We start from the raw sequence: 25,644 nt of genomic DNA, 5'->3' as shown, positions 1-25,644 counted from the left end.
TGCAAATATTCTTACTCCCAAAGTTACTAAACTGTGTACCCTATGATCCTACAATACAACTACTATTCCTATAGCCAAATGAGATCAAGAAAGAGGAAAAGATCCATATGTATAACAATACTTAGAGCAGTTTCTTTTTTGTGGTTCTAAAGGACTAGATATGTCACCCAGGGAATGGCTGAACAAATTCTGGCATATGCATGTAATGGAATATTATTGTGTAGTAAGAAATAATGAAAAGGACATTTTTAGAGAAACCTGTGTAGAGTTGTATGAACTGACACAGAATGAAGTGAGAGGAACCAGGAGAACAATTTCTATGATAACTCTTCATTTTTAAGAAAAACAACTTTGAAAGACTTAAGATCTCTGATCAATGCAATAAGCAACCACAATTCCAGAGGACCCATTATGACACATGCTATCCACTCTTGACTGAGAGGTAATAGAATCAGGGTGAATATGTGACAATTATTTGTTGGATGTGACCAATTTGAGAATTTGTTTTGCTTAATTATGTATATTTCCCACAAAAGTTGTTGTTTTTTAAATGGGGGAGGTAGGACAGAGAAAAAATTTTAATTGGAAAAAAATTAAATTAAATTTTAGCACATCTAAGGTCACACTGCTAATGAGTTGAGAGAGGTGGAACAAGAACCCAGTCTCCCGGCTTAGCCCTTATGGTATTACACCAGGCTATTTTCCAAGGTGGCATGTTCCATTAACAATGAAGGAAAAGAAAAAAAAGTCAGCCCTGAAACCTGCTTGACACGGACTATGATGACATTTTCCAATATAGCATTGTTGGTTTTCTAAAATTGCAGCATCCCTTATGTCTGCAAGTACAGCTGTCTTGGTTTTATTGTCTTCATGAATTCAAATATTTGCCATATTTTTCACTAGATCATAGGATCACAGAGATGGAAAGGACCTCTGAAGTCATCTGATCCAGCTCATTCATTTTATATAAGAGGAAACTGAGGCTTGAGGGGGTTGAATGACTTGCCCATGGTATCCCAGGTAAATAACCATCAGAGGAGGGGTTTCACTCTAGATCCTCAGACTTCAAAGATTACTCTTTCCACAATGTTAGGCTGTCTCCCTAACTCTCCTTTTTTAAACCTGCCCTCTCCTCCACAACTAATAATTTAGCATTATGAACGTGCGATTCTCCTGCTAGCTAAAGATGTCTGATACTGCAGATTCTTAAACCAAGACAAATAACCTGGAAATCACCAGAGATCATCTTTTCTTCTTGGGGAGATGAGGATGTTGTCTATATATAGAAAAGGATTGTTTTTCCCATTAACCCAATGGTCATCAGATAGTATATTCCTACATACACCATTTGGCATCTCAGTTTGTGACTACAGAAGATGAAGGACAGTGAGTATTTAAACAACTGTATTGAGGTGTCAGGGACTTGTGTCCATCAGGCATATGTGAAACGATTCCTAATATTTTAAAGCACTGGCTCTTTAAAAGCTAAGGCTCAAGGGCAAATTTTAACAGTGAGTTCAGAATTCTCATCGAATGCTTATAATCAACTCTTCAATTAAGAAGGGCTTTTAAAAGTCTCCTGCTGTTAGTCATTGGCTTAAGAAAAATGAGACTTCATTTGTGCCAGAGTCTGCTGTTGTCTTGCATCTAGCAGGGCCAGGAGTATAAACTTGAGTAAATCAGCTAAAATTGAAGCCTCCTGTCTTGGACAATAATGCCCTGTTTTTTTTTGGTTGCAACCATCTTTGGCATGAAATGTCTGAGCAATTCTGCTCATAGCAGAAATAAAACTGCCAAAATATACCCCTCATTCAGCCTGCCTTTCCATGGCATAGATAATGATGCTACCTCTGACATAACAGGAACATAACCTTTCGAATATGAGAGAGAAATTGGATTGGTTATGCTTGCTTTAAAGAATTCCAAAATTACCTCGTGGTATGAGAATACTGAATGAAGATCCGGATTTGAATCTGCAACTGTGTGACCTTGCACAAGTCACCTAACTTCTCTTGGCATTAGTTTGTTGGTAAACTAAGAGTATGGCAGCCAGGTGGTGCAGTGAATAGAGCGCAGGGCCTGGAATCAGGAAGACTCAAACTTCCTGAATTCAAATCTGGCTTCAGATACTTGTTAACAGTGTGACCCTGGACAAGTCACTTAACCACTTTTGCCTCAGTTTCCTCACCTGTAAAATGAGCTGGAGAGGGAAACGACTCTAGGATCTCTGCCAAGATATGGGGTCACAGAGACTCCTTTATGATTGAAGTAACAAAATGAAGGTATTGGGTGCGATGACCCCAAAGGTCCCTTCCAGCACGATCCCCATCTAAAGATGCCAACCTTACACAAACGCGGCATCTGTTCCCTTGATGGATTACTTGCACAGGGTGTTTTGTATGGTCATATACCAACATGCGTTTAATGTTTTCTGCTCTTTGGGGGGGGGGGGAGGGGGGGGGAATTCCACCAAACATCCCCAAGTGAGATGCGCGTGGGATCACAAGAAGGGGAGGGGACGTTTGTGCGCAGTGACGCGTCTCCGTGTTCCAATGATCCCTTATTTATGTGACCACTTTCTTAACTGTCAATTAGACTGGGAGCAGCTTCCTGGAGGAGGCGACCTTGGGGTCTAGGGCCCCCAGCCGCATGGTGCACAGCGTATGCGCCCCAGTCCCAGACACGGACTCCTCGCGCAGGGCATCCCCAGCCCTCAGCCCCCCTGGCCCGTCCAAGGCTCGTCTCCCGACCCCTTCTGGGTTTTTGTTGGTAGAGACGCTGGATTGGTGAGCATTTCCTTCTCTAGCTCGTTTTACAGAGGAGGAAACGGAGGTAGTCAGGGTTCAGTGACTCGCCCAGGCTCACACGGCTGGACTTGAACTTGGAGGAGGCTTCCTGACTCCTGCCCGAGAGCTCTGGGCACCATGGCACCCCCTAGCGGCCCTCGCTTCATTTTCACAGAGGAGTTGGGACAAGCCTAGGAAGGTCTGGGAGCTCACGCAGGGCCCCCAGCCGGAGGCGTGGCGGGGGGAGGGGGGGGTGAAGCCATTCCGCCCAACTCCAGAGGAGGCGCTCTTTCCACCCCACAGGCGTGTTGATGGACGTCTGTCCACCGGCACGAACGGCTTCAGGGGAGAGAGGAGGCTGGTGGCTTTGCACAGCCCTGCCTCGCCTAGATCCAGTGCCGTGCGTGTCGTGGCATCACCTCCCTGACGTCGCTGACCTCTTCCAGAATGAAGACAAACAACAATGTGGCAGGCGCTTCGCAGTTCTCGCTCCACGTGACACGTGGTCTCGCTGCCCATCCCGGGCGGAAGCGCCCTTGAGCCGGGCCTACTTCCCAGCTGCAGAACGCTCCGCGTCAGCGGCCTCTCCCTCGGATGATGGCTCTTCCAGAGCCTTCGTGTTGAGGGGGCCGCCTGGCCTTGTCTTCGTTCTCCTCAGGGCCGCTTTCCCTAAGTTTTCCCGCCAGGAGTCCGTTCTCCCCTTGCCCCTGCCTTTTCCGCTCCCTTTTAGGGTCTGGCTTGTCCTATTTAGAATATAAACTCCTCGAGGGCAGGGACTATTTTCTGCTTGCGCCAGAGCGTTGCAGTGTATGGCGCACAGTAAGCGCTTAAAAACCTGCTTTTTGGTTTGACTCGAACCCTGGACCCTCAGGAAAACCTAAGTCAAGAGCAGAGATAGGGGGAGCTGCAGCGAGGGGTGACCACTCCGGAGAAGTTCTGGAAGGACTTAGCCCATCCACACCCACCCCCACGTCCAACACTAAAATCTGCGGCCCCGCAGCCCCGGAGCCCGGAGTCCGGGAGCGGTCGGGCGCCCCCTAGGGGCGGCCGGGGGCGGCGGCGCTCGCTCGCTCGCTCTCGGGAGCCGTCGCTGCCGCCGCTGTCGCCGCCCCTCGATGTCGCCGCCGCCTTTAAATGCTCGGGCTTGGCGTCGCCGCTGGTGCGGCGGCGGCAGCGGCGGCGGCGGGCTGGGCAGGGCTCCGGCTCCTCGGCGCTGGCGGCAGCGGCGGCGGCTGCTGCTCAGGATGCGGGCTGCCGTGGCTCTGCTCACCATGCTCGCCAGCCTGCTCCTCTTCCTGTACCTCCTGTGGCTCACAGCCGACGGGCCCCTGAGCTCCAGGTAGAGGGGCGCGCGTCCCCTGCCCCGGCGCGCCCCCCGAGCCCCGTCCTCGGGGCGCCCGCCTTCGGAGCGAGCCCGGGGACGGCTGACCCCCCGGGAGGGACGGGAGGGGCCCCTCCGTCTCCCCAAGCCCGCACTGGGTGGCTGCCCCCCCAGACGCCCCGGGCCCCTGGCGCAGGCTGGCTCCGAGGGCAGCGTCCGCCGGTGCTCCGGGGAGCCGCCGAGCTCCGCCCGCCCGTGTTTGACAACTTAGTTTCCTTCCCTTCCCCAGGGACTGGAAAGGCGAAGCCAAGAAAGCCGTCAACTTTAGCCCCGAAATGCCCAGGAGGCTCGGCTTCCCTTTGGCACCGGCCGCCCTCCCGGCAAACAGGTACCGGTGGCAGGCGAGGGGAGGCTGCGGGAGGGCAGGGGCTCTAGTCCGGTGCCCGGAGAAGGCGCCCCGGGGAGCCCCGGCGGAGCTCGGGGGCCGCTTCGCGTGTCTGGGGGACCCCGGTACTACACTGGCACCGCGGCCAGCGGCTCTTCTCCACCAGGGACTGAGACCCAGCCCGGACCGCCCCGAATGCCCCGAGTCTCTGGAACCGGGGATAGTGTGGATGGACAGCGGGGGGAAAGCCACTCTAGCATCTCCGGATGGGTTTTGTTTATTTTTTATTCTTTGTCTTCCATAACTAAAGATGTGGCTGCTTTGGGCATGGATGCATTGGTGGGATGAAATTTAATTTGTCAATAACGTTTGTCCTTTGACAAAGTAGAAAATAGGTTTTTAAAATTCCCCGTCATTTTTCTGGTGTGATATCCATGCACATGCAATGTGTCTTAGGGATTCTTTTTATTACTGTTATTATTATAAATGTTCACATCGGCGTCATGTAGCCCCGAGCTTCGCAATAGCTCAAGGTGAGTGTGGGCTCCTCCTTTTTAAAATGAGTGTCTGGCTAGCTGTGAAAATCCAGCCACAGTTGGATGGTGTTGGTGCTGCGGTCCCCTTTTCACACTCACTCACACACACACACACACACACACACACACACACTCACACACCCGACCGCCTACCCTCTTTTTAAAGGAATGTAACCTGTATAACTTTTTGAATATTTGCTGTTCTGCTTTCATTATCCATCTAGAACTAAGATCACAGAAATCCCAATTTTTCTATGTTCAGACCACTTTAAAGGCACCTTGAAAGCCTGGTTTCTAGAGGCACCTGAAATTACACGTAAATTCTTGTTGCCTGTCTTTCTCTGTGTTCTTTAATCCTTCCTTTCCTTCCTGAGGCACCTTAATCTTCGCCCTGTATGTGTTTTGCCCACTCCTCTCTGCGCCCCCTCCCTACCCCCAGCCAGCTGGCTTTATTGCTTCCCCTGTTTGGGACAGCATTCCGGGCCCTTTCATTATTACTGCTTGTCTCGGGGTTGTGGTTTTCATCTTTCTTCTCCCGGCTCTCCTGTGATATGTTTGTCTAGCTACTATGATCTGTGGGAAAGCTGCAGAAAAAAAATTGACCAGAAGTGTTGGCACAGAGCGCTTCAGAGAGTGGGGCTGTGGAGTCAGCTCCGATCCACTATTAGAACACTTACAATTGAACAGAAAAGCAGAGGTGAACTGGAGGGGGGGGGCAGGGGAAAAAAACTGTATCTGTACTCTTGCAGTTTTGGGGTGAACAGGGAAAGGGGAGAAGGAATCTATGAAGAAATCCTGCCCCTATTGTCCATCTGCTGTAACTGAGGTCGAAGAGTGAGCTGTGTTTCCTTTAACACTCATATAATAACGATAATGATTTCTGAAGTTGGCACAGTGCTTTCCTTTATACAGAGAGGCGCCTCTCTCTGTCTCTCTGTCTCTCTCTCTGTCTCTCTCTGTCTCTGTCTCTCTGTCTCTCTCTCTCTGTCTCTCTCTCTCTGCTCTCTCTCTCTGTCTCTCTCTCTGTATGTTAAGCAGACAATACAGTTCATAAGAGCAGGGGATGTGAATGAAGATGGCTAAATTCTGGGGACTCAAGGTTATTTGGGGGTTGTCTGGGCTTCTGTCTTGTGTGCTGCACTTTCCATTAATGATTCCTCTGAATGTAGAGGGATATGAAGGAAGAAAGGATGGCTGCCAGGGGTGGGAAGGAGGAAATTGTCTCCAGGTTTATTTGGCAGCAGAAAACATTCAAAGATAAGGGATAGCAGAGAGAGGAATACTGGGGCAGAGAGGCTAGGTAGGACCTGGAGCAGATGGGGTGTGGAGAGAAAAGGATGGAGATGAATCTACCTCCTGAATTGCCAGATGTGACATTTCTTTTCAGAGTTAGGAGAGTTTAGCTGCTGTGTAATACAAGGGTTCAAAAATTATACAGAAATCTCAGTTGAGGGCAAGAAGGAAGGAATTTTAAAGAATTCACTGATGATAAACTTTAGGAAAAATGCCTCAAGTCTCCCACCCCCAACAGTATGTTTTAAAGTACATTAGCCTCTGCATATTTATGTTATTAGTCTAGCTATTTAGTCTTTCAGAATAACAGAATTTTAGAGTTTCTTAGAAGGAACCTCAGAAGCCATTTAGTTCAACCTATCCTGGACAAGAATGAGCACCCACTGTCACATACCTGACAGGTGATTAGTCAATCTCTTGAAGACATACAGTGAGGGAGAAGGGCAACCTATTCAACTTCTGGGTAGTTCTTAGGGTGGACTCCAAAAAAAAAAAACAAACAAACCCCAAAACCCCAAAGTTTAATCTCCATTATTGTTAATAGTTTCTAATCACTTTCTTATCTAGACAATTTAAAAATAACAGCAACAACAATACATCCAGGTCTAATTTATAGAATTTGCTGATTTCCAAAGTCCAAGTGCTCACACTGAAAATTTAACAATCTGCTAACCAGTTGGTTAGAGCTGGCTCCAGCACACCCCTGGATAGATTTAACATTAGATTTTTCCTGTCATAAAACCTAAATTTCTGACTTTGCAACTTGTACTCATTGCTCCTGTTTCTGTCTTTTGGGGACTGAATAGAATAAGACCAATGTCTTCTATGTGAAGCCCTTCAGATACTTACACACTGCTCTCAGTTTACTCTTATGCCTCATTCCTTGGCCAAGTCTTTTCCTCTATGAGTTAACAATCCTGAGTTCTTTTAAACAATCCTCCTATGGCATAGGCTCCTTACAATCATGATTGCCTTCTTTGGGACACTCTCCAGTTTATCTATATCCATGCTGTATGGTGGTGCCCAGAAGCTCCTACAATATGTATCCTTGACCTCAGGGCAGAATACGATACAACTATCATATCATTGCCCCTGGAAGCTATATGTCTCAAGCCAATACAGCCAAGATCCCATTAGCTTTTTTGGCTGCCACATGAGTCAATCAATCAATTAATCAAAAAGCATTTATTAAGGACTTGCCAGGTAGTGTTAAGTGCTGGGGATACAAAAAGAAAATGAAACAGTCCCTTTCCTCCCCCTCATACTGACTTTGTCATTCATTAAAAACTTAAGATTTATTTCCTCCCCAGACTCCTGCCTAAAAATTCCTCTCTCATCCTGTATTTGTGATTTTTGAGCCCAATCATAAGACTTTACATTTTCTACCTTTTAAATCTCAGCTAAATAGATTCAGGCCAGTGTTCTCTAGCCTGTCAGATGTTTTTGGATTCTGATTCTATTAACAAATGGGTTACTTTCCCTGCTAGCTTTGTGTCATCTTCAAATCTGATAAATGTGCCATCTGTGCCTTTCTCTAAGGCATTAATAAAAATGTTAAACATCACATTGCTAAGCAAGTGCAGATCCCTGAGGCACTCCACTGGAGACCTCCTGCTATACTGATCATTGGTGGTGATTCTGAATCTGCCCATTCAGCTAGTTCTGGGCTCATCCAGTTTCACTGTAGTCTGGCTCCCATTCCCTCATCTTATACAAGAATAGCATGGATACTTCATCAGACATGTTGCTAAAATCTAGGTAAATCGTGCCCTAATTTACCAATTTAGTAACCCTTCCAGAAAAAGTGGGGATAGGGTTTATTTATCACTATTTGTTCTTCATGAAATTGTGCTGTCTATGTGAGCAAACTTTGTTGCCTTTTCATCTTTAATAATTTTACTAATCTTAATAATTTCTTCTGGAATTTTTGCCAAGAATAAAAACTAAACTCACTTGGCCTGGAGTTCAGTGTCTTTGTTGTCTTCCCCCTTTTTGAAAATTGGTACATTTGCCCTTCTCCAGTAGTGTAGTGCTTAATCCATCCCCCAAGATGTTTTAAATATGACTGATGTTGTAGTTGAGTCATTTCAGTTGTGTCTAACTCTTTGTGATCCCGTTTGGGATTTTGTTGGCAAAGATACTGGAGTGGTTTGCCATTTCCTTCTCCAACTCATTTGAAAGATGAGGAACCTGAAGCAAATAGGGTTAAGTTACTTGCCCAGGGTCACACAGCTTAGAAAGTGTCTGAAGCTAGATTTGAACTCAAGTCTTCCTGATTCCAGGCCCTGTGCTCTATCTACTGTACACCCAGCTGACCCCCAAAATATGACTGATAGGGGCCCAGTGATCAGAGATGACAGTTCTTTCAGTACTTGAAAATGTAGTGGGCTGGGTGAGTTGAATTCAACTGTGCTATTTAGGTACTTAAAAAAACTCCAAATCTATTTATTTATATTCAATAGCAACGCCCCCTGCCCCCACTAACCGTTTTGCTCTTTCTACTCCAAAGGTCATTCATTCTCTTTAGCAGAAAAAACAGAAGAAGAATAAGTATGAAATTGCCCTCTTTCTCCTGCCAGTTATCATCATCTCGTCTGCCCTCCACAGTAGTCCTAGGCCTACTTTGGTCTTCTTTTTCTCAAAAAATCTGAAGAACAACCACCTCTTTTTGTCGTCCTTAAAAGTCTTCAAAGGCTTTAGCACTCCTTCCATGATTATTAAAAAAAATAATTTTATGAATATTCTTATATCAAGTACATTTCTGAATATATTTCCTCTCTTCCTCTCTCTACTCAGCCTTCCTTTGAAAAAGAAAGAGTGGGGGAAAAGTCAGTTAAGCAAAGCTAATCCAAACATCAGCTAACCTAGTAGTGTATACACTTACAGGCTTCTACACCTCCAGAGAAGGGGGAGGAGGGGCTAATATTCTTATCTCTTCTTTAGGACCAATGAAATTATTATTACAGGAACATGCTATGCTTCTTGTTGTTGTTCACCTTTTTTTCCCTGACTTCAAAGAACCTAAGTGGATTGGTAAGTTCTCTGTGCATCCATATTGGTCTCTTCCCATGACTCCCAATTTTCTGTCCCACTGGAATTGCTTTCTTTTGTGCCTTCAGAATTTCATTCCTGAACATTTAATATCCTTCCTGAATTGGCTTTCCCTGTGGAACTTTAGGCCACAAGATCCTACAGATAAATCAATCAATCAACAACCATTTAGTAAGCAGCTGTGTATGCTAGGTGCCATGTATACAAAGACAAAAGTTTTTAAAAAAGAGTCCTTGCCTTCAGTGAGCTTATGTTCTGTCAGAGGAAACAGCACATGAATATACATTTGGCATGTGCCAAATTGATACAGATTGATTGTGGGGGGTGGGGAGGGACAGACTGGCAACTGGGGGATCAGGATAGGCCTAATTGTAGGAAATGATACTTGGGTTGAGGTTTAAATATCTAGCAGGGTTTAAGCCACCCCTTCACCTAGCCTAGGTGGGCAATGTGGTGAACTATATTAGTTGACCATCAGATCGGACCCCTATCGCATAGCCTGCTACTTGACTTCTCACCATATTAATTGTTATATTGAAATCAAAGGGCCTTATTTTTATAATTACTCATAAATTAAGAGAAATGCATATTATTTCTCATTGATTAACTAGCTCTAATCTCACACCCCAGTTTATGAAATAAATTGGAGAAACATCTTTTTCTATAAGGATTTGCTATCTCGTAATATAGATTTATTTAGTCTTATAGGCTTAAGTAAACATTAGTATTATTGGATTTATATTTATTGACAATGTAATAAACAATACAAGTACATATTTAGATATTTTAAAAATATATTTAAATGAGAAGGATCAGTGATAGTCACCTCTAACTAGGAGCCACAACTCCTGACTTTTTTTCAACGTGGAAGTACAGTCCCATTTTTCAGTTCTCTCAGCATATGAGTCAAAGATTCTCATGAATTCTTTTTGGGTTATGTTCTCCACATGATAAGAGTTAAATTTAGTTCTTTAACGAAATACAGTTAACTTAGTCTCTCAGGAAAGAAGTTCTCTTAGGTCTTTATCTTTGTACTCAGTTTCTCTCTAGACATGACCATTAACAGTTTCTCCAGAATGACAACTAACCTGCCTTTCCTAAGATTCTCTTCCTAGATCCTTCCTTTGAATTATTTGAATTATGCTACCCCCAAATCCAGGCTGCATTTCAGACTATGCCCATATTTTCACTTCTCTATCACAGATTCTAAGATAGAGTTGCCACTTCTCTTTTGCTCCACAAAGGGATGGTAGGGCAATATTTCTACCCCTGTAAATGGTACCCTTTCCTTTCCTGCCTTTCCTTCCTTCCTTCCTTCCTTCCTTCTTTCCTTCTTTCCTAGCAAGTAACACACATGTGAACCAGGTTTTCTTACTTTATTATATTTTGATACAAGATTTTGAGGTCCACGTTTTTCTCCCTCCCTCCCCTCCCCCTTCTGAAAATGGTAGGCAGTTTAATATAATTTATACATGTGCTATAATGTGAAACATTTCAATATTCATCACAGTTGTGGAAGAAGAAACAGATCAAGAGAAAAAAAAACAAAAAAAAAAGAATAATGTGAAAACAATATGCTTTGATCTGCATTCAGAGTCCATCAGTTCTTTATCTGGACGTGGATAGCATTTTACTTTGTGTGTCCTTTGTGCTTGTCTTGGATCATTGTGTTGCTGAGAAGAGCTGAGTCATGCATAGCTGATCATCACACGATGTTGCTGATACTATGTACAATATTTTCCTGGTTCTACTCATTTCACTTTGCATCAATTTGTACAAGTCTTTCAAGGCTTTTCTGAAATCTCCCTATTCATCATTTTTTATTGCACAATAGTATTTCATTACATTCATAAACCACAGCTTGTTCAGCCATTCCACAATAGATGGGCATTCCCTCACTTTCCAATATTTTGCTACCACAAATAAGGCTGCTATAAATATTTTTGCACATGTAGGTTCTTTTTTTATGATCTCTTTGGGATGCAGACCTAGTAGTAGTGTTGCTGGATAAAAAGGTATGTATAGTTTGGTTGCCCTTTGGGCATAATTCCAAATTACTCTCCAGAATGGTTGGATCACTTCATAACTCCACCAACAGTGCATTAGTGTACCAGTTTTCCCACATTCTCTTCAACATTTTCTTTTTCCTTTTTTGTCATATTAGCCAATCCAATAGGTGTGGTACCTTTAAATTTGCATTTCTCTGATAAAAAATTATTTATAGCACTTCTTCATATGCCTAGAGAAAGCTTTGATTTCTTCATCTGAAAACTACCTGTTCATATCCTTTGACCATTTATCAATTGGGGAATGATTTGTATTCTTATAAATTTGACTCAGTTCTCTATATATTTAAGAAATGAGGCCTTTATCAGAGACACTTGCTCTAAAGATTGTTTCCCAGCTTTCTGCTTTCTTTCTAATCTTGGTTGTATTGATTTTGTTTATACAAAAGCATTTCAATTTAATATGATCAAAATTATCTATTCTACATTTCATAATGCTCTCTATCTCTTGTTTGGTCATGAATTCTTCCCCTCCTCATAGATCTGACAGGTAGACTATTTCATTGCTCTTTTAATTTGATTGCTTCATTGTCTGTGGTACCTTTTAGCAAGATGTAGTTTCCTTATCTCTTCAATTAGGTCTATTTTTGCTTTTACTTTGTCAGAGATCAGGATTGCTACTCTGCTTTTATTTTTTTACTTCAGATGAAGCATAATAGATTCTGCTCTAGTCCCTCAACTTTACCCTGTTTGTGTCTCTCTGCTTTTAGTGTGTTTCTTATAAGTAACATATTGTAGGATTCTGGTTTTTGATTCATTCTGCTATCCACTTCCATTTTATGGGAGTATTCATACCATTCACATCCACAGTTATGATAACTAACTGTGTATTTCCCTTCATCCCATTCTACCTCCTGTTTGTCCTCTTTCTTCTTTCCTCCTTTCCCACTCCACTGGTATTTTGCTTCTGTCTACCACCTCCCCAGATCTGGCCTCCCATCTGTCAGTCCTCCCTCCCCTTTGCTTAATCGCCTCTCCTCCTTCTTTCCTGTTGGGTAAGATAGATTTCTATATTCAAATGACTGTGCACATTGTTCCCTTTTTGATCCAATACTGAGAGTAAGGTTCAAACAATGCCCATCACCCCCTCCTTCAACTTACCCTCCACTGTAATAGGTCTTTCTCACCTCTTCACGTGAAATAATTTACCCCATTCTACCTCTCCCTTCCTTCTGCACACATTGTACTCCTCCTTTTCATCCCTTAATTTTTTATGTCATTCCTCAAATTCATCTTATCCACATACCCTCTATGTATAGTCCTTCTATATGTACTGTTAGTGAGACAATTTTTAAGAGTTAAAAGTATCATATTCCCTTGTAGGAATGTAAATAGTTTAGCTCTATTAAATCCCTTATGTTTTCCCTTTTTACCTGTTTATGCTTCTCTTGGGTCTTGATATTGGAATGTAAATTTTTGTTTTAGTTTTGGTCTTCTCTTAATGAATGCTTGAAATCCTTCTATTTCATTCAATGACACTCGATGTCTTACACCTAATTTTGTCAGGTAAGGGATTCTTGGTTGTTGTCCTAGATTCTTTGCCATCTGGAATGTCATGTTCCACGACCTTTGATTCCTTAATATTTCAGCTGCCAAGTCCTATGCAATCCTGATTGTGGCTTCCTGATATTTGAATTGTTTCTTTCTGACCATTTGTAGTATTTTTTCCTGAACCTGATAGTTCTGAAATTTGGCTATAATGTTCCTTGGAGTTTTATTTTGGGACCTCTTCCCTGAGGTGACCTGTGGATTCTTTAGATGCCCATTTTGCTCTCTGTTTTTGGGACATCGGGGTAGTTTTTCTTGGTAATTTCTTGAAAGATGCTGTCCTACTCTTCCTTTTGATTATGGCTTTTAGATAGTCCATTTAATCTAATATTGTCTTTCCTGGATATATTTTCCAGGTCAGTTGTTTTTCCCATAAGTATTTTATATTTTCTTCCATTTTTTAAATTCTCTTGAATTTGATTGAATCATGATATTGCATAGAATCATTAGCTTCCACTTGACCAATTCTAACTTTTAAGGTGTTGTTTTGCTCAGTTTTTTGTACTTTCTTTTTCATTTGGCCAATTGTACTCTTTAAGGAGGTGTTTTTTTCAGTGGATTTTTGTATTTTCTTTCCCATTTGGCCAATTCTACTTTTTAAGCATTTTCCCAAGTTGTTGATTCTTCCCCCCCCCCCCCATAATTCTCTTGCATAACTCATTTTTTTCCTCAATTTTTCTTCTATCTCTCTTACATGATTTAAAAATCATTTTTTTAACTCTTCTGTGAGTTCTTTCTGGTCTTGAGATGCTTCCCATTTTTCTTTGGGGTTTTGCTCATAGGTGTTTTGACATTGTTGTCCTCTTCTGAGTTTGTGCCTTGTCTTCCCTGTCACCATAATAACTTTTTATGATCAAATTATTTTTTGGTAGTTTTTTGCTCTTTTTGGGGGGTGGGGAGGTTGCTTTTTCCTTTTAAATATGATCTCTTTTCCCGGAGTGGAAGGCACTGTCTCAGGCTTCTTGTGCCGGGGGCTGTAGTCCCTGGATGTTTACCTGGTGCTGCACTGATGTTGCTCTGAGGGCTATGGGGGACATTCATGTCTGGTGCTGCACTGTGGGAGTGGGGTGAGGTGACTGATGCTGCTGGAGGCTGTAGGGGTCTGGAAGCTTACCTGGTGCTGAGCTGGGGTCCTAGCAGTCGTATCTGGCATCTGCTGAGCCGCGTGGGGTGTTTCTGTGCTTCCCAATGGCTACACTGAAGCATGGGATGCCCTGCCCTCTGGATGCTGCCCTGGGGTTCGGGGCTGGTGCTGACTAGCAGCTGCCTGTTTGCTTAGTCACCCATAGGGTTGACTATTACCTGTTTGGGGGGGAGGGATGTACTTCCACATTTGGAGGTCTGGCTGCTGGAGGATGCCTGCCCATGGGGGCTGTGCTGAAGCACATGGTGGTTATCAGAGCTGGAGTCTGCTTATTCCCTTGGCTGTACTAAGGCACATGGGCAGGGGGGTCCTGATGTTGGTGTTTGTCTCTTCCACCACACTGGGGCTCAGGATCTCCTACTGGTTTGCTGAGGTGGGGCTCGATGCTGGCTTGCTGGGACACTTCCAATCCTGGACTGTGCTCCCCTTTCACTGGAGGGAGATGAACCTTTCTTGTCAATCCTCCTAGTTTCTTGGGCTGAAGTTCTAGTTCTGCTATTCAGGATTTGTTTGGAGGCTCTATTTCATGGTTGTTTGGTGGTGAGTATGGGAGAGTTATAGCGATTTACTGCTTATTCCACCATCTTGGCTCCTGGAAGTTGATATCCATGGTATCCTTTTCTTTGGAGCCATACTCTCTGGAACTAGGGTACATCTGGAACCTCCTCATTTTAAAGTGTGCCCAGAACCCCTACATGTTTAATTTGATGTTACATTTACATTTTGTATTTTTGAATTTTAGAATATATTTATTCTTTTGGATATCCACTCTGTACCCCTACATTTGTTAACTCTTTGTATACCTTTGTTTCCTACGGTCTCTGTTTTAGAGTTCATTTCTTTACCTCGGTCTTTGATTATTCAGGAGATGCTCTATACACCCTATGTTTTGCGCATATGTCTCCATATTTTATGACTTGGAGGTTGACCCAAGCACTTTTGAATTTTATGTTTTAGGGCTACCCATTGCTACCCAACCACCTTTATTGGGATATAGCAAATGACCCCATTTTATGATTTGGGGGCTCAAATTAAACTCTTTCGTTTTCTTTTTTTTTTTTTTGGAGGAGGGAAGACAAGGCAATTGGGGTTGTGACTTGCCCAAGGTCACACAGCTAGTTAAGTGTAAAGTGTCTGAGGTCAGATTTGAACTCAGTTCCTCCTGACTCCAGGGCCAGTGCTCTATCCCCTGCTGTGCCACCTAGCTGCCCCCACCCCTTCCATTTTCTGATTTGGAATTATTGATGCATCCAGGACATTCTTAACTGGAATGTAATGCTTAACCTTAACATCTAGCATCCTTTGAAAAGGTTCTATTCATGGTGATGTTTGAGGATATAATCAGTTCAATTTTGTGGTGGATTTTTACTCAATACAGTAAAATTATTTAAAATAATATGATTCCATAGTTTTAAAATGTATATCCATGTATAATTTAATAAAATATAGCATAGTGTTTGATTGGGGAAAGATGAATTAAAAATAGAATGTAAAAATCATATGTTAAAACTAAATATAAAAGAACAAATATGTTCCCAAAGAAGAGATTTGAGAAAATAACTTTCCCTACTTCTTTGCTTTGTTTTGAGGCTTATGAGTATGAAACATGGCATATGTTTTCAGTTTTTTTTCTACCTATTGATTACTTTTGCTGATTTTTTTTTCCTCTTTTGATTTTTAAAAATTTCTTTCTTACACAGGATAGCTCTCTGGGAGGAAGGGATAGATATAGGCAATGTAATTTCAGAAAATATCTGTAAAGATTTGTTTTTTAAAAAGAAAAAACATGTTAAAAATTAAAAGTAAGCTCTTACAATGAACTTGAGTGCTTTTAAATTTTTGTAGAAAACTGGCCCTGGAGTCAGGAACACCTGAGTTTGAATTCAGTATGTATTTGTTGTGTATGTGCCTGGTTTTTAGTATTTGAATGAGAAAGCCTTCTGCCTTTGTATTTCTAGCACTTAGCATAGTTCCAGTTTTGTACTAATTAATCATTTAAATGCTTGTTGAGTGTTGACTGCCTCTGACATTCTGACTCTGGTCAATCACTTAACTTCCCAGTGGACCCAGCCAACTCTCTGAAGGAATAGTATCTTTGCAGGAAACACATTGGAATGTATTAAATTCAAAAAGTATATTATGCCTCATCCTTATTTGGAAAACAGTAACAGTCGAGGGAGGTACTAACAGAATTATAATGTCTAGGATGGGGCAGTTGGTAGTCTCGTTGTACCCTGTCCTGATCAGACCAAATCTGGAGTTGTTGCATTCTATTCCAACCATCCTAGTATATGAAGAACATTGACAAATTTGAAATCAGGCCAGAGAAAGATGTGTAGAATCATTGGAGGATTTGGGATTGTGCCAAGCCAAGATCTCTTTATTTGGAGAAAAGAAGTAGAGAAAGTTGCCTTTCAAAGTACTTGGACGTCTGCATTATGGAGGAATGACTGTTTTTTCTTATCTCAGAAGGGCAGGAGTAGGACCAATGATTAGAACTGGCAAAGTAGATTCAGACTGGCTGCGAGGAAGACCAACAGGACAAATGAGAGCCATTCAGGAATAGGACTGGGGTGTCGATTCAGCATTAGGATAACCACAACCATGATCAGCCATGTTAATATTAAAAACAATAAAATCATGTCATTATCTCAGTAGTTGCAGGAAAAGCTTTTGACAAACTACAACATCCCCTTTCTGTTGAAAAAAAAATTAAAAAGTATAAGAATTCAATGAGTGTATGGTAAAGAGTGGCTACCTAGCAACACAGTGGGATGCTGTAGGAGGCTGTGAGCTTTCCATAACTGCAGGTGGAAGCTGGATGACCACTGATTGGGCATGTTATGTGTTGGTCTAGTAGAGAGCTCTGAGGTAGAGATCCCCTCGCAGTTCTGAGATTGTTTAATTCTAGGAAGCTCTTGAGAGTGTTTCAAAGGTGAGTCTTCTTCCAAAAAGTTGTTTTTTTTAATGTGATTATGTTGAACTGGACCAATGATTCCACTGGTAATATCGAACTAACTCCTGGTGAGCAAACCCTCTACAAATTCGGGGGTGGGGGCTGAAGGGAGTGGAGCTCGATTCTTCTGCAACTCAAATTCATAGAGGATTATCTAGGGGGGAGTGGGTGCAAAGTTAAGTGACTTGCCCAGGGTCATAGTCAATATGTTTCCTTCATGAGACTTGAACCCAGTTTTTCCAGATTTGGACACTGATTCTCTATCTATATACCACACTGCTTTAATTAAAAGAAAAAAAAACTCTTTGAAATGTAGTGTTAAAACTATATTGTGTTAAATTTTCAAATAAAAAAAAAACTATTGCAGGTATATGTTAGCATGCACATATGAAAAACTCTGTGTGTATATGCATATGTGAGTATCTTCTGAAGAGGAACTGATCTGTGTGTAGAAAACTTTGTGACTGGAATATACAGTGTCTTTCACACAGTAGGTGCTTAATAAGTGTTTATAAAATTGAATTGAATTGATTCAGACATTTCTAAAGGGGAACAAAATGTGTAATTTCTCTTAGGGGACATGCTTAATAATGTGACAACAAACTGAGATAATGAATTCCCAGTAGAAAGAGTTCAAGTTGTTCTGGAGATGCAAGGACCAAAAACAAACAAATCAACAACAATGACAAAAACACACATACACACACAAGGAAAAATTCTTCAGAAAAATCTAGATCTCTAAACCTGTTAAAATTTTTTCTTTCTAAACAATTATTAAAATACAGCCATGCCACGATCCTAATCTTAAGAGCATGGTTTGTTTTTTTGTAAGAGCTGGAAAGGAGCAGTGCTATTCCTCAGAGATAAAGAATAAATTGCTCAAATGATACAGACACAAGTACATAGATATGTGTATAATTTAACTGCCTCATAATAATCCCCACACTCCACTGCCCTCACCATGAGAGCACACAGTCATTCTCAGAAATAACCCTACAAGCCTTCCATGCACTTATGGAGCCAGCAAGCTTTGTTCTTATCTTGAAATATCACAGCAGAAAACTTAGCATTCCTCCTCACCGTGGGTAAACCAGAATTCTGAATGTCTTGAAAGAGTCTTCGGCTGCCATCTGAGGCTTAAAGATCTTGTACCCACTACCTGTGGGAAAAAACCCTCTCACATTGAAAACAAACCTACCAACTCAAGTCACTGAAAGGACAGAAAAACCTTGGGTTTTGTCTTTTGGGGTTTCTTTTTTGTCAGTCATGTCCAACTCTTCATGACCCTATTTGGGGTTTTCTTGGCAAAGATACTGGAGTAGATTGCCATTTCTTTTTCCAGCTCATTTGATAGATGAGGAAACTGAGGCAAACAGGATTAAGTGACTTGCTAAGACTCACAGCTAGTAAATGTCTGAGCCCAGATCTGAACTCAGGTTTTCTTGGCTCCAGGGACAGTGCTCTATCCACTACACCATCTAGCTTCCCCTAAAACTTTGTTACAGAATTCCAAAAAATTAGAATGAAATCACTCAGACAGTCCTCCTCTCAGCAATTCTGTTTCCTGAATCAGTGGAGTGGGTATATCCTCAGATGTTCTCCTTAGCTAACCTGCAATTTTCTCCCTAATCAGTTTAGTGATTTATGCCCCTTCTCCCCAGCCCACTTTTTCTACATTACAAGGTTTTCCCAATAGTTTACAATTAGTTCAATGAATAAATATATTACATTTATATCATTTTCCCAAGAAAGGAAGTTTTTATCTAAAGAATTTTATCCAAATCCAGATATTAAAGCCAATTATCCTTTTGAAAAGATATATCAATGTACTGTTGGTGGAGTTATGAACTGATTCAACCATTCTGTAGAGCAGTTTGAAACTATTACCACAGGGCTACAAAACCATGCATACCCTTTGACCTAGCAAATACCACTACTAGGTCTGTATCTCAAAAGAGATAAAAAGAAACAAACAAAAAGGACCTATATGTACAAAAATATTTATAGCAGCTCTTTGATGGGGATAAAGAATTAGGAGTTGAGAGGGTATCTATCAATTAGGGAATGGCTGAATAAGGTGTGAAATGTGATTATGAAGAAATACTGTTGTACTATAAGAAATGCTCTCAGAAAAACCTGGAAAGACTTGCATGAGCTGATGAAAAGTGAAATGTACTGTGTACAAAATAACAGCAACATTGTAAGATGATCAACCATAAATGACTTAGATATTCTCAGCAATACAATGATCCAAGACAACTCTGAAGACTTATGATGAAAAATGCTATCCATCCCTAGAGAATGAATTGTTGATATCTGAATACAGATTGAAGCATAATTTTAACTTCTTTATTTTTCTTGAGGTTTTTCTTCTCTATGTTTTCTTTTACAACATGACTATTATGAATATGTTTTGCATGACTACACATGTATAACCTATATGGATTTGCTTGCCTTCTCAATGGGGAGAGGGTAGGGACAGAAGAAGGAAAAGGATTGGGAGCTCAAAGTTTTGAAAGTGAATGTTATGAATTATTTTACATGTAATTTGGGGAAAAATAAAATGCTAAATAAAAGCTTTTTAAAAAAAGAAAAAAACCTAAAAATACCCAATTCATATTTTCACTCCATATTCTCAAACTACTTAATGTGTAGTATAAGGCTATCATAGAAATATACTAATGATAAAGTCCTCAGAGAAAGGTATTATAGAAATTTTAAATAAGAATTCTATAATTAGTGGAAAAGCAATAAATGTCATAGTTATATTCACAAAAAAAGGATATATCGAAAAAGTAATGACGGGCATGTACAATAAATTTTCATTACTATATGACTGTACTTGACACAGAGTTGGAGGAGAAGCTGATTTTGAATGTGGGCATTGAAATATAGGATTTTTTTTTGCCACCCTCTAAATTTTGGTACCTTGGGGCCAAACCCTGGTTGCCCTTCCTTATTTGAAGCTTTGCTTAGGGCATTTGATTCTAATGTTATATGTAGTTTATAAATGTTCATTGGACTGTAAACTATAGGAAAAAAGAACCTTGCAAACTGACAAGTTTTGATGGCGGGGGGGAGAGAGGAGAGCATGAATCATTAAGCTGAGTAGGGTGATATCTGCAGTTTAGTAAGGGTCAGAGGGAGAACATCAGGAAACATTCTCACCCATTGATTCAGGAAACAAAGTTGGTGAGAGGAGGCCTGTCTGAATGAACTCATTCTGATTTCTTGACATCTAACAATGAGGTTTTGCTGTACCTTTGAGGCCTTGAATTGTTATGTTTGGCAGTTGTTTTTAATGTGAGGGCCACCTTCTGGAGGTGGGGAGGGGAGGGGTTGACATTAGATCAGTTGTAGCATACAGTCTTCAGAATTCAAATCAAGCCACTGTGAGTGGGGGTGCCAATCCCTGTGCTGTGATGGTGAGACAAAGACAAAGCTGGCTCCATAAATAAGCACATGGAAAGCTTACAGAGGGTTATTTCTGAGAGTTGCTGTCAACTTTCAAGGTGCGTGCAGTGGCATGTGGGGATAATGTGGAGCTAGTTAAATTATATACATATCTATGTATTTGTGTCTTTATAGTTTGAGCAATTTATTCATTATCTGTAAGGAACAGCCCTCTGCCTTTCCACATTTCCCTCCCTCTCTGCCTCTCTCTCTCTCATACAAAACCTGCAGAATAATGATTTTAGAGTTATGATTATGACTGTAATGGGACAATTGCTTATAAAATATGAAAAAAATTAGAGAATCTGAATTGTGGTAAAGAATTTTTCTTTGTATTTTTGGCTTTTGTGCTTAACAACCTGAACAATTTTATTGGAGTTTAATTAGCTCAAGATGTTATCACATCATTAAATAACTTCCCTAAGAGGACTTAACATATTTTCTTATAAGAAGTAATGAAGGAAATAAGCATTTATTAAGCACCTACTATGTATACCAGCTTTATAAATAACCACTCTGTGAGCTGTTATTATCCCCATTTTACAGCCGAGGAAACTGAGGCAAACAGGTTGAATGACATACCCAAGATCACACAGTTAGGAAGTATCTGAGACTGGATTTGAACTCAGAACTTCCTCACTCTAGGCTCAATGATCTATCTACTGCACCATCTAGCTGTACTTTAAAAATGACCAGATTCTGTTGAATATACCACACAATTACCCTATTTTTAAATTGAATGTTATTTTTTTCCACTTTATTTTTCATACTCTCCCCTCTCCCTGACAACATAATGAATATGGAAATGTTTTGCATGACTTCATATGTATAATGGGTGTTATATTTCTTGCCTTCTCTGTGGGTAGGGGAAGAGAGAGGAAAAGAACATGAAACTGAACATAAAAATTAATTAATTTGACAACCTATATATACACATATCCTAATACACTGTACAACTTCACATGTGCACACTCAGTAATTATATTTTTAAAATTCCATGCACAGGGATTTCTGTCTGTTTCTCATCAACAACTTTCTTATGAGAACTCATTCTCCATTAACTAATCACTCCCTTACTTCTATCAAAATCATTACTTTCAAAGAGAATTTAATTTGATCAGAGGAAAAAAATAATACATATAATAAAGACATTAACCATACCTTTCCTTCATTCCATGAACCCAACCCCTCCAAAAGTCAGAAACCTTTTTTGGGCTGTTATCACTATCTACAAGCCTACAATTCACAATAAGTTTTTGATGATTTTATTTTCCTTCTAGGGAATAGTTTCTTGTTTCAAGAATACACCGATAGTTTCGCATAAGGATATCTCAAATGTAGGAAATTGTATACAAAAAGTTCTGCTTATGTTTTCTCAGCTTCATTAGACTAATTTTTAAAATCACTATTGAATTATTTTATTCACAAAAATGACAACTGAAGACTATACAATCATAATTTTAGATATGGAAGGGACCTTGGAGGCTCTCCAGTCCAACCCTCTCAGGTTAGAGATGAGTTAAACTGAGGCCTAATAAGGTGGGTGAAGTAACGTACCCCATGTCACAGAGGTAGTAAATGACAGCTAGGATTTGAACACACTTCCAGTACACTCTTTACCATAATGCACTGAATCCACATTTTTCCATTTTTATCACAAACTGATAAAATGTATAGATGTCTTTTGTAGAGGTACTATATTATAGGCAAGATATGAGTACCTAAAATATGAATCTCTTCACCTGTCACTCTATCCCAGAATTAATCTGTCACCTATGTATGATACCAAAGCCTCAGGATGAGCTCATCATGTCCTAGGTAAGGCTTTCAATATGGGCCACAGAACCACAGCAAGATGTTGAGAATATCTTTGTGGTATGGTGGTTGTTGTTAAGAGATTATTTAGATTCAAATTGTACATATTCATCAGCCAATCATTTCTTGGTGTTTCTTTAGCAAAAGGGCTCTTAATTTTTTTTTCCTTTTTTAAATTATAGACTTTGACAGTCTGGTGAAGTCTAAGGACTCATAATAATGGCCTTTTAAAAATTAATAACTGAAAGAATTTCTAAATATAAGTTAGAGTTTAGTGAAAGTAAAAATGTAATTTTTTTTCTCATCCAAGTTCATAGACCCTCCCTAAGATCTTTCCATGATTCCCTTAAGACAGGCCTATGTAACCTTTGGCCCCCAGGCTGCCAAAGGATTTTGGGTGATCTGCAAAAAATGGAGAGGAAAACATCCTTTATACATAGAGGAAATCTTTTGACAGGTCACAGGTTATGCAGGCTGCCCTAAGATCTCTCCACAGACCTCTTGGGAGGTGGTGAATCCCAGATTAGGAACCTCTGCTTTAGCATATGCTTTCTCTGAATAGTATGAATAAACATGTGATCAGCATGGCCCTCAATCATCCTGAGTATGCTTCAGCAGCGTACACATTGCTTCCCTAGAACATTGTTACACACAGTAGGCCCTAAAAATTATTGCTGCATAAAGTAATAAAGCAGGTCCTTCATGCATGAATGGTGTTAGAAACTAGACCCTGGAACCCTGGTGAGCCAAAATCCCATACACAGGCTCTGTGGTCACGCTTGGAGGCCAATAACTTATTCTGTAGCTGGAGAAGAAAATTTTTTCTTAACCTCTGTATCCGTAAACAGTGACTTGGCACACAGTAATGAAAATGAATGCCCCATCACCAACTCAGTTGAAACTGTAATGATGAACTTTTGCTTCTTTCTCTAATAAAGATTAATCTATCTACTAATCACTTCTTGAGTTCAAAGAGTCAAAAAATATAAAGATTCAGTTCATGTTTGACTCTCCACCAAATGAACTCAGTGAATTCCCACGATGTCAGGAGATCTGACAGTTTCTAAGGACAATAGGCCACTGCTAGTCCTTTCTTGCATATCTCTCCCAAAACAAAACTGAACAAAATAAAGTAAAAAGCTCTTTCAAACATGTAGCCAGCTGTCTCCTGGGACAGTCTCAGCTGTGATTCCATTGCTAAATATTGTTTTCTTTGTAAGCAACTTCACTCCCTATAGTTCAAACTTTTCTAAGAAACTTTCCCTAATTTCTTCCTCTTTTGTCCTAGATTACTACTTTCCTATCTTCACGTGCATTACCATCCAAGTCACCTTCACATGGCCAATCTACTATCTCACTTGAATCAGTCCCATCCATGATCTCTACCTACATCTAAGGGGCATAGTGTTTACGGCGCTGGATTTGAAGTTAGGAAAACATGGGTTCAAATCCTGCCCCAGACGTTTACTAATTCTATGACCATGAGCAAATCACTTAGCCTCTCAGCCTCTGAAAAATTAAATTAGAAATTCATCCAAAGGACACTGGAAAGGCGAATTACAGCTACAATTCCTCACCAAGGAATAATAGCTCTAGAGAAGCCATAAAGTATATGATCAGAGAGACTGTTGAGCCATGTTATGTAAAATGAGCAGTTGAGTAGCCTTTTGTAATAGAATTAACAGGACCCTAATTAATGAAACTGTTTATTTTTCTTCACTGCCATGGATATTTTTAGGCTTTACTCTTAAGAATAACGTTTCTTCAGTATAATAGCTGTTATGCCAGAGGGTTTGAAAACAATATTCATATGTTGTCTTTCTATTTTCTCATATCTACTGTCTTATAGAGCAAATCCCAAAGGGTAATTTTAACTTAATTTAATTCCATTCTTTAAAGCAATTAATAGATCAACAGGCATTTCTTAAGTGCTTGGTTATTGTGCTAAGTGCTGGGATGCAAAGAGAAAGCAAAAAAAGTCCCTGCCTTCAAGGAGCTTACAAAATATACATAATAAGTACATGCAAGATTTAAAAACCAGATCGATTCCATTCCTAAATAATCAAAAAGCATTCATTTAGCACCTCTGTGCTGAACTGTGAGTCAGGCACTGGGGATGCTGAGACAAAAGCAAAATCATCTGGGAGCTTATCTCCTTATAAAAGTATAGAGATGAGGAAATGTGAGAGAGAGAGAGACAGAGAGAGAGAGAGAGAGAGAGAGAGAGAGAGAGAGAGAGAAAGAGAGAGAGAGAGAGAGAGAGAATGATAAGAAGTGGAGCAATAATTGAAGGCTTCTTATTTTTTGCCTTTAGATAATTTTTATTAGTTTGTTTACTTTTAGTTTACTAGATTCAATTCCACAACTCCTTGAGTTTCACATTTTGTCCCCTTCCCTCCCCTCCCCCCCCATGGCAGCATACAGTCAAGTATAGGATCTGTAAATACTTGCACATTAGACATTAGTCAGGTTATAAAGACGGATTGTATCAGATGGAATGAAAAATGGTAAAGAGGACATAAAACCAAACAAGAAAAGGAAAAAGCTCAGGTAGTTTGCTTCAATCTGGATATAAACTCAGTTCTTTCTAGCTCTTTCTCTGGATGTAGACATTTTTCTCCATTATGAGTCTTTTGGGATTGACTTATATCACTACATTGCTGAGAAGAGTTCAGTCTATCAAAGTTGGTCATCACACATATGTTGTGTCTGTAATTGTGTACAAATTTCTCCTGGTTCTACTCTTCTCTCTCAGCATCAGTTCATATAAGCCTCTCCAGGTAAATATGAAGTCCATCTGCTCCTTGTTTCTTATAGCACAATAGTATTCCATAACATGCATATACCACAACTTGTTCAGCCATTCCTCAATTTATGGGCACCCCCTTAATTTCCAGTTCTTTGCTACCACAAAAAGAGCTGCCATAAATATTTTTGTACATGTGGGTCTATCTCCCACTTATGATTTCTTTGGGATATAACCCTAGGAATGATATTGCTGGGTCAAAGGGTATGAAATTGTTTATAGCCCTTTGGACATAATTCCAGATTGCTCTCCAGAAAGGTTGGGTCAGTTCACAACTCCACCAGCAATGCATTAGTGTTCCAATTTGCCCACATCCTTTCCAGCATTTGTCATTTTCCTGTTTTGTCATCTTCGCCAATCTGACTGGTGAAATGTGGTACCTCAGAGTTGTTTTGATTTGCATTTCTCTAATCAATAGTGATTTAGAGCATTTCTTCATGTGCTTATAGATATCTTTAATTTCTTTCTCTGAAAACTGCCTGTT

General features: G+C 40.6%; 1 protein-coding gene across 2 annotated transcripts in view; it reads left to right on the top strand.

The window, feature by feature from the left end:
* Positions 1 to 3,901: 3,901 nt before the first annotated feature.
* ST8SIA6 (ST8 alpha-N-acetyl-neuraminide alpha-2,8-sialyltransferase 6) overlaps positions 3,902 to 25,644 on the top strand; it is a 123,953-nt gene continuing 102,210 nt past the window's right edge. Inside the window, exons 1-2 of one of the 2 annotated variants that reach the window (XM_069086262.1) lie at positions 3,902 to 4,125; positions 4,397 to 4,495. In XM_069086262.1, the coding sequence (XP_068942363.1) occupies positions 3,902 to 4,125; positions 4,397 to 4,495 (323 nt within the window). The remainder of the gene's footprint in view (positions 4,126 to 4,396; positions 4,496 to 25,644) is intronic. The other variant, XM_069086263.1, reaches the window with a different exon arrangement.

Source organism: Petaurus breviceps, unplaced genomic scaffold (assembly GCF_028583685.1).
Source record: "Petaurus breviceps papuanus isolate PSGF00001 unplaced genomic scaffold, PetGlider_PUasm1.0 178, whole genome shotgun sequence".
Taxonomy (NCBI): domain Eukaryota; kingdom Metazoa; phylum Chordata; class Mammalia; order Diprotodontia; family Petauridae; genus Petaurus; species Petaurus breviceps.
Note: the sequence above shows the minus strand (reverse complement) of the source record. Positions and strands in the feature narration are given on the sequence as shown.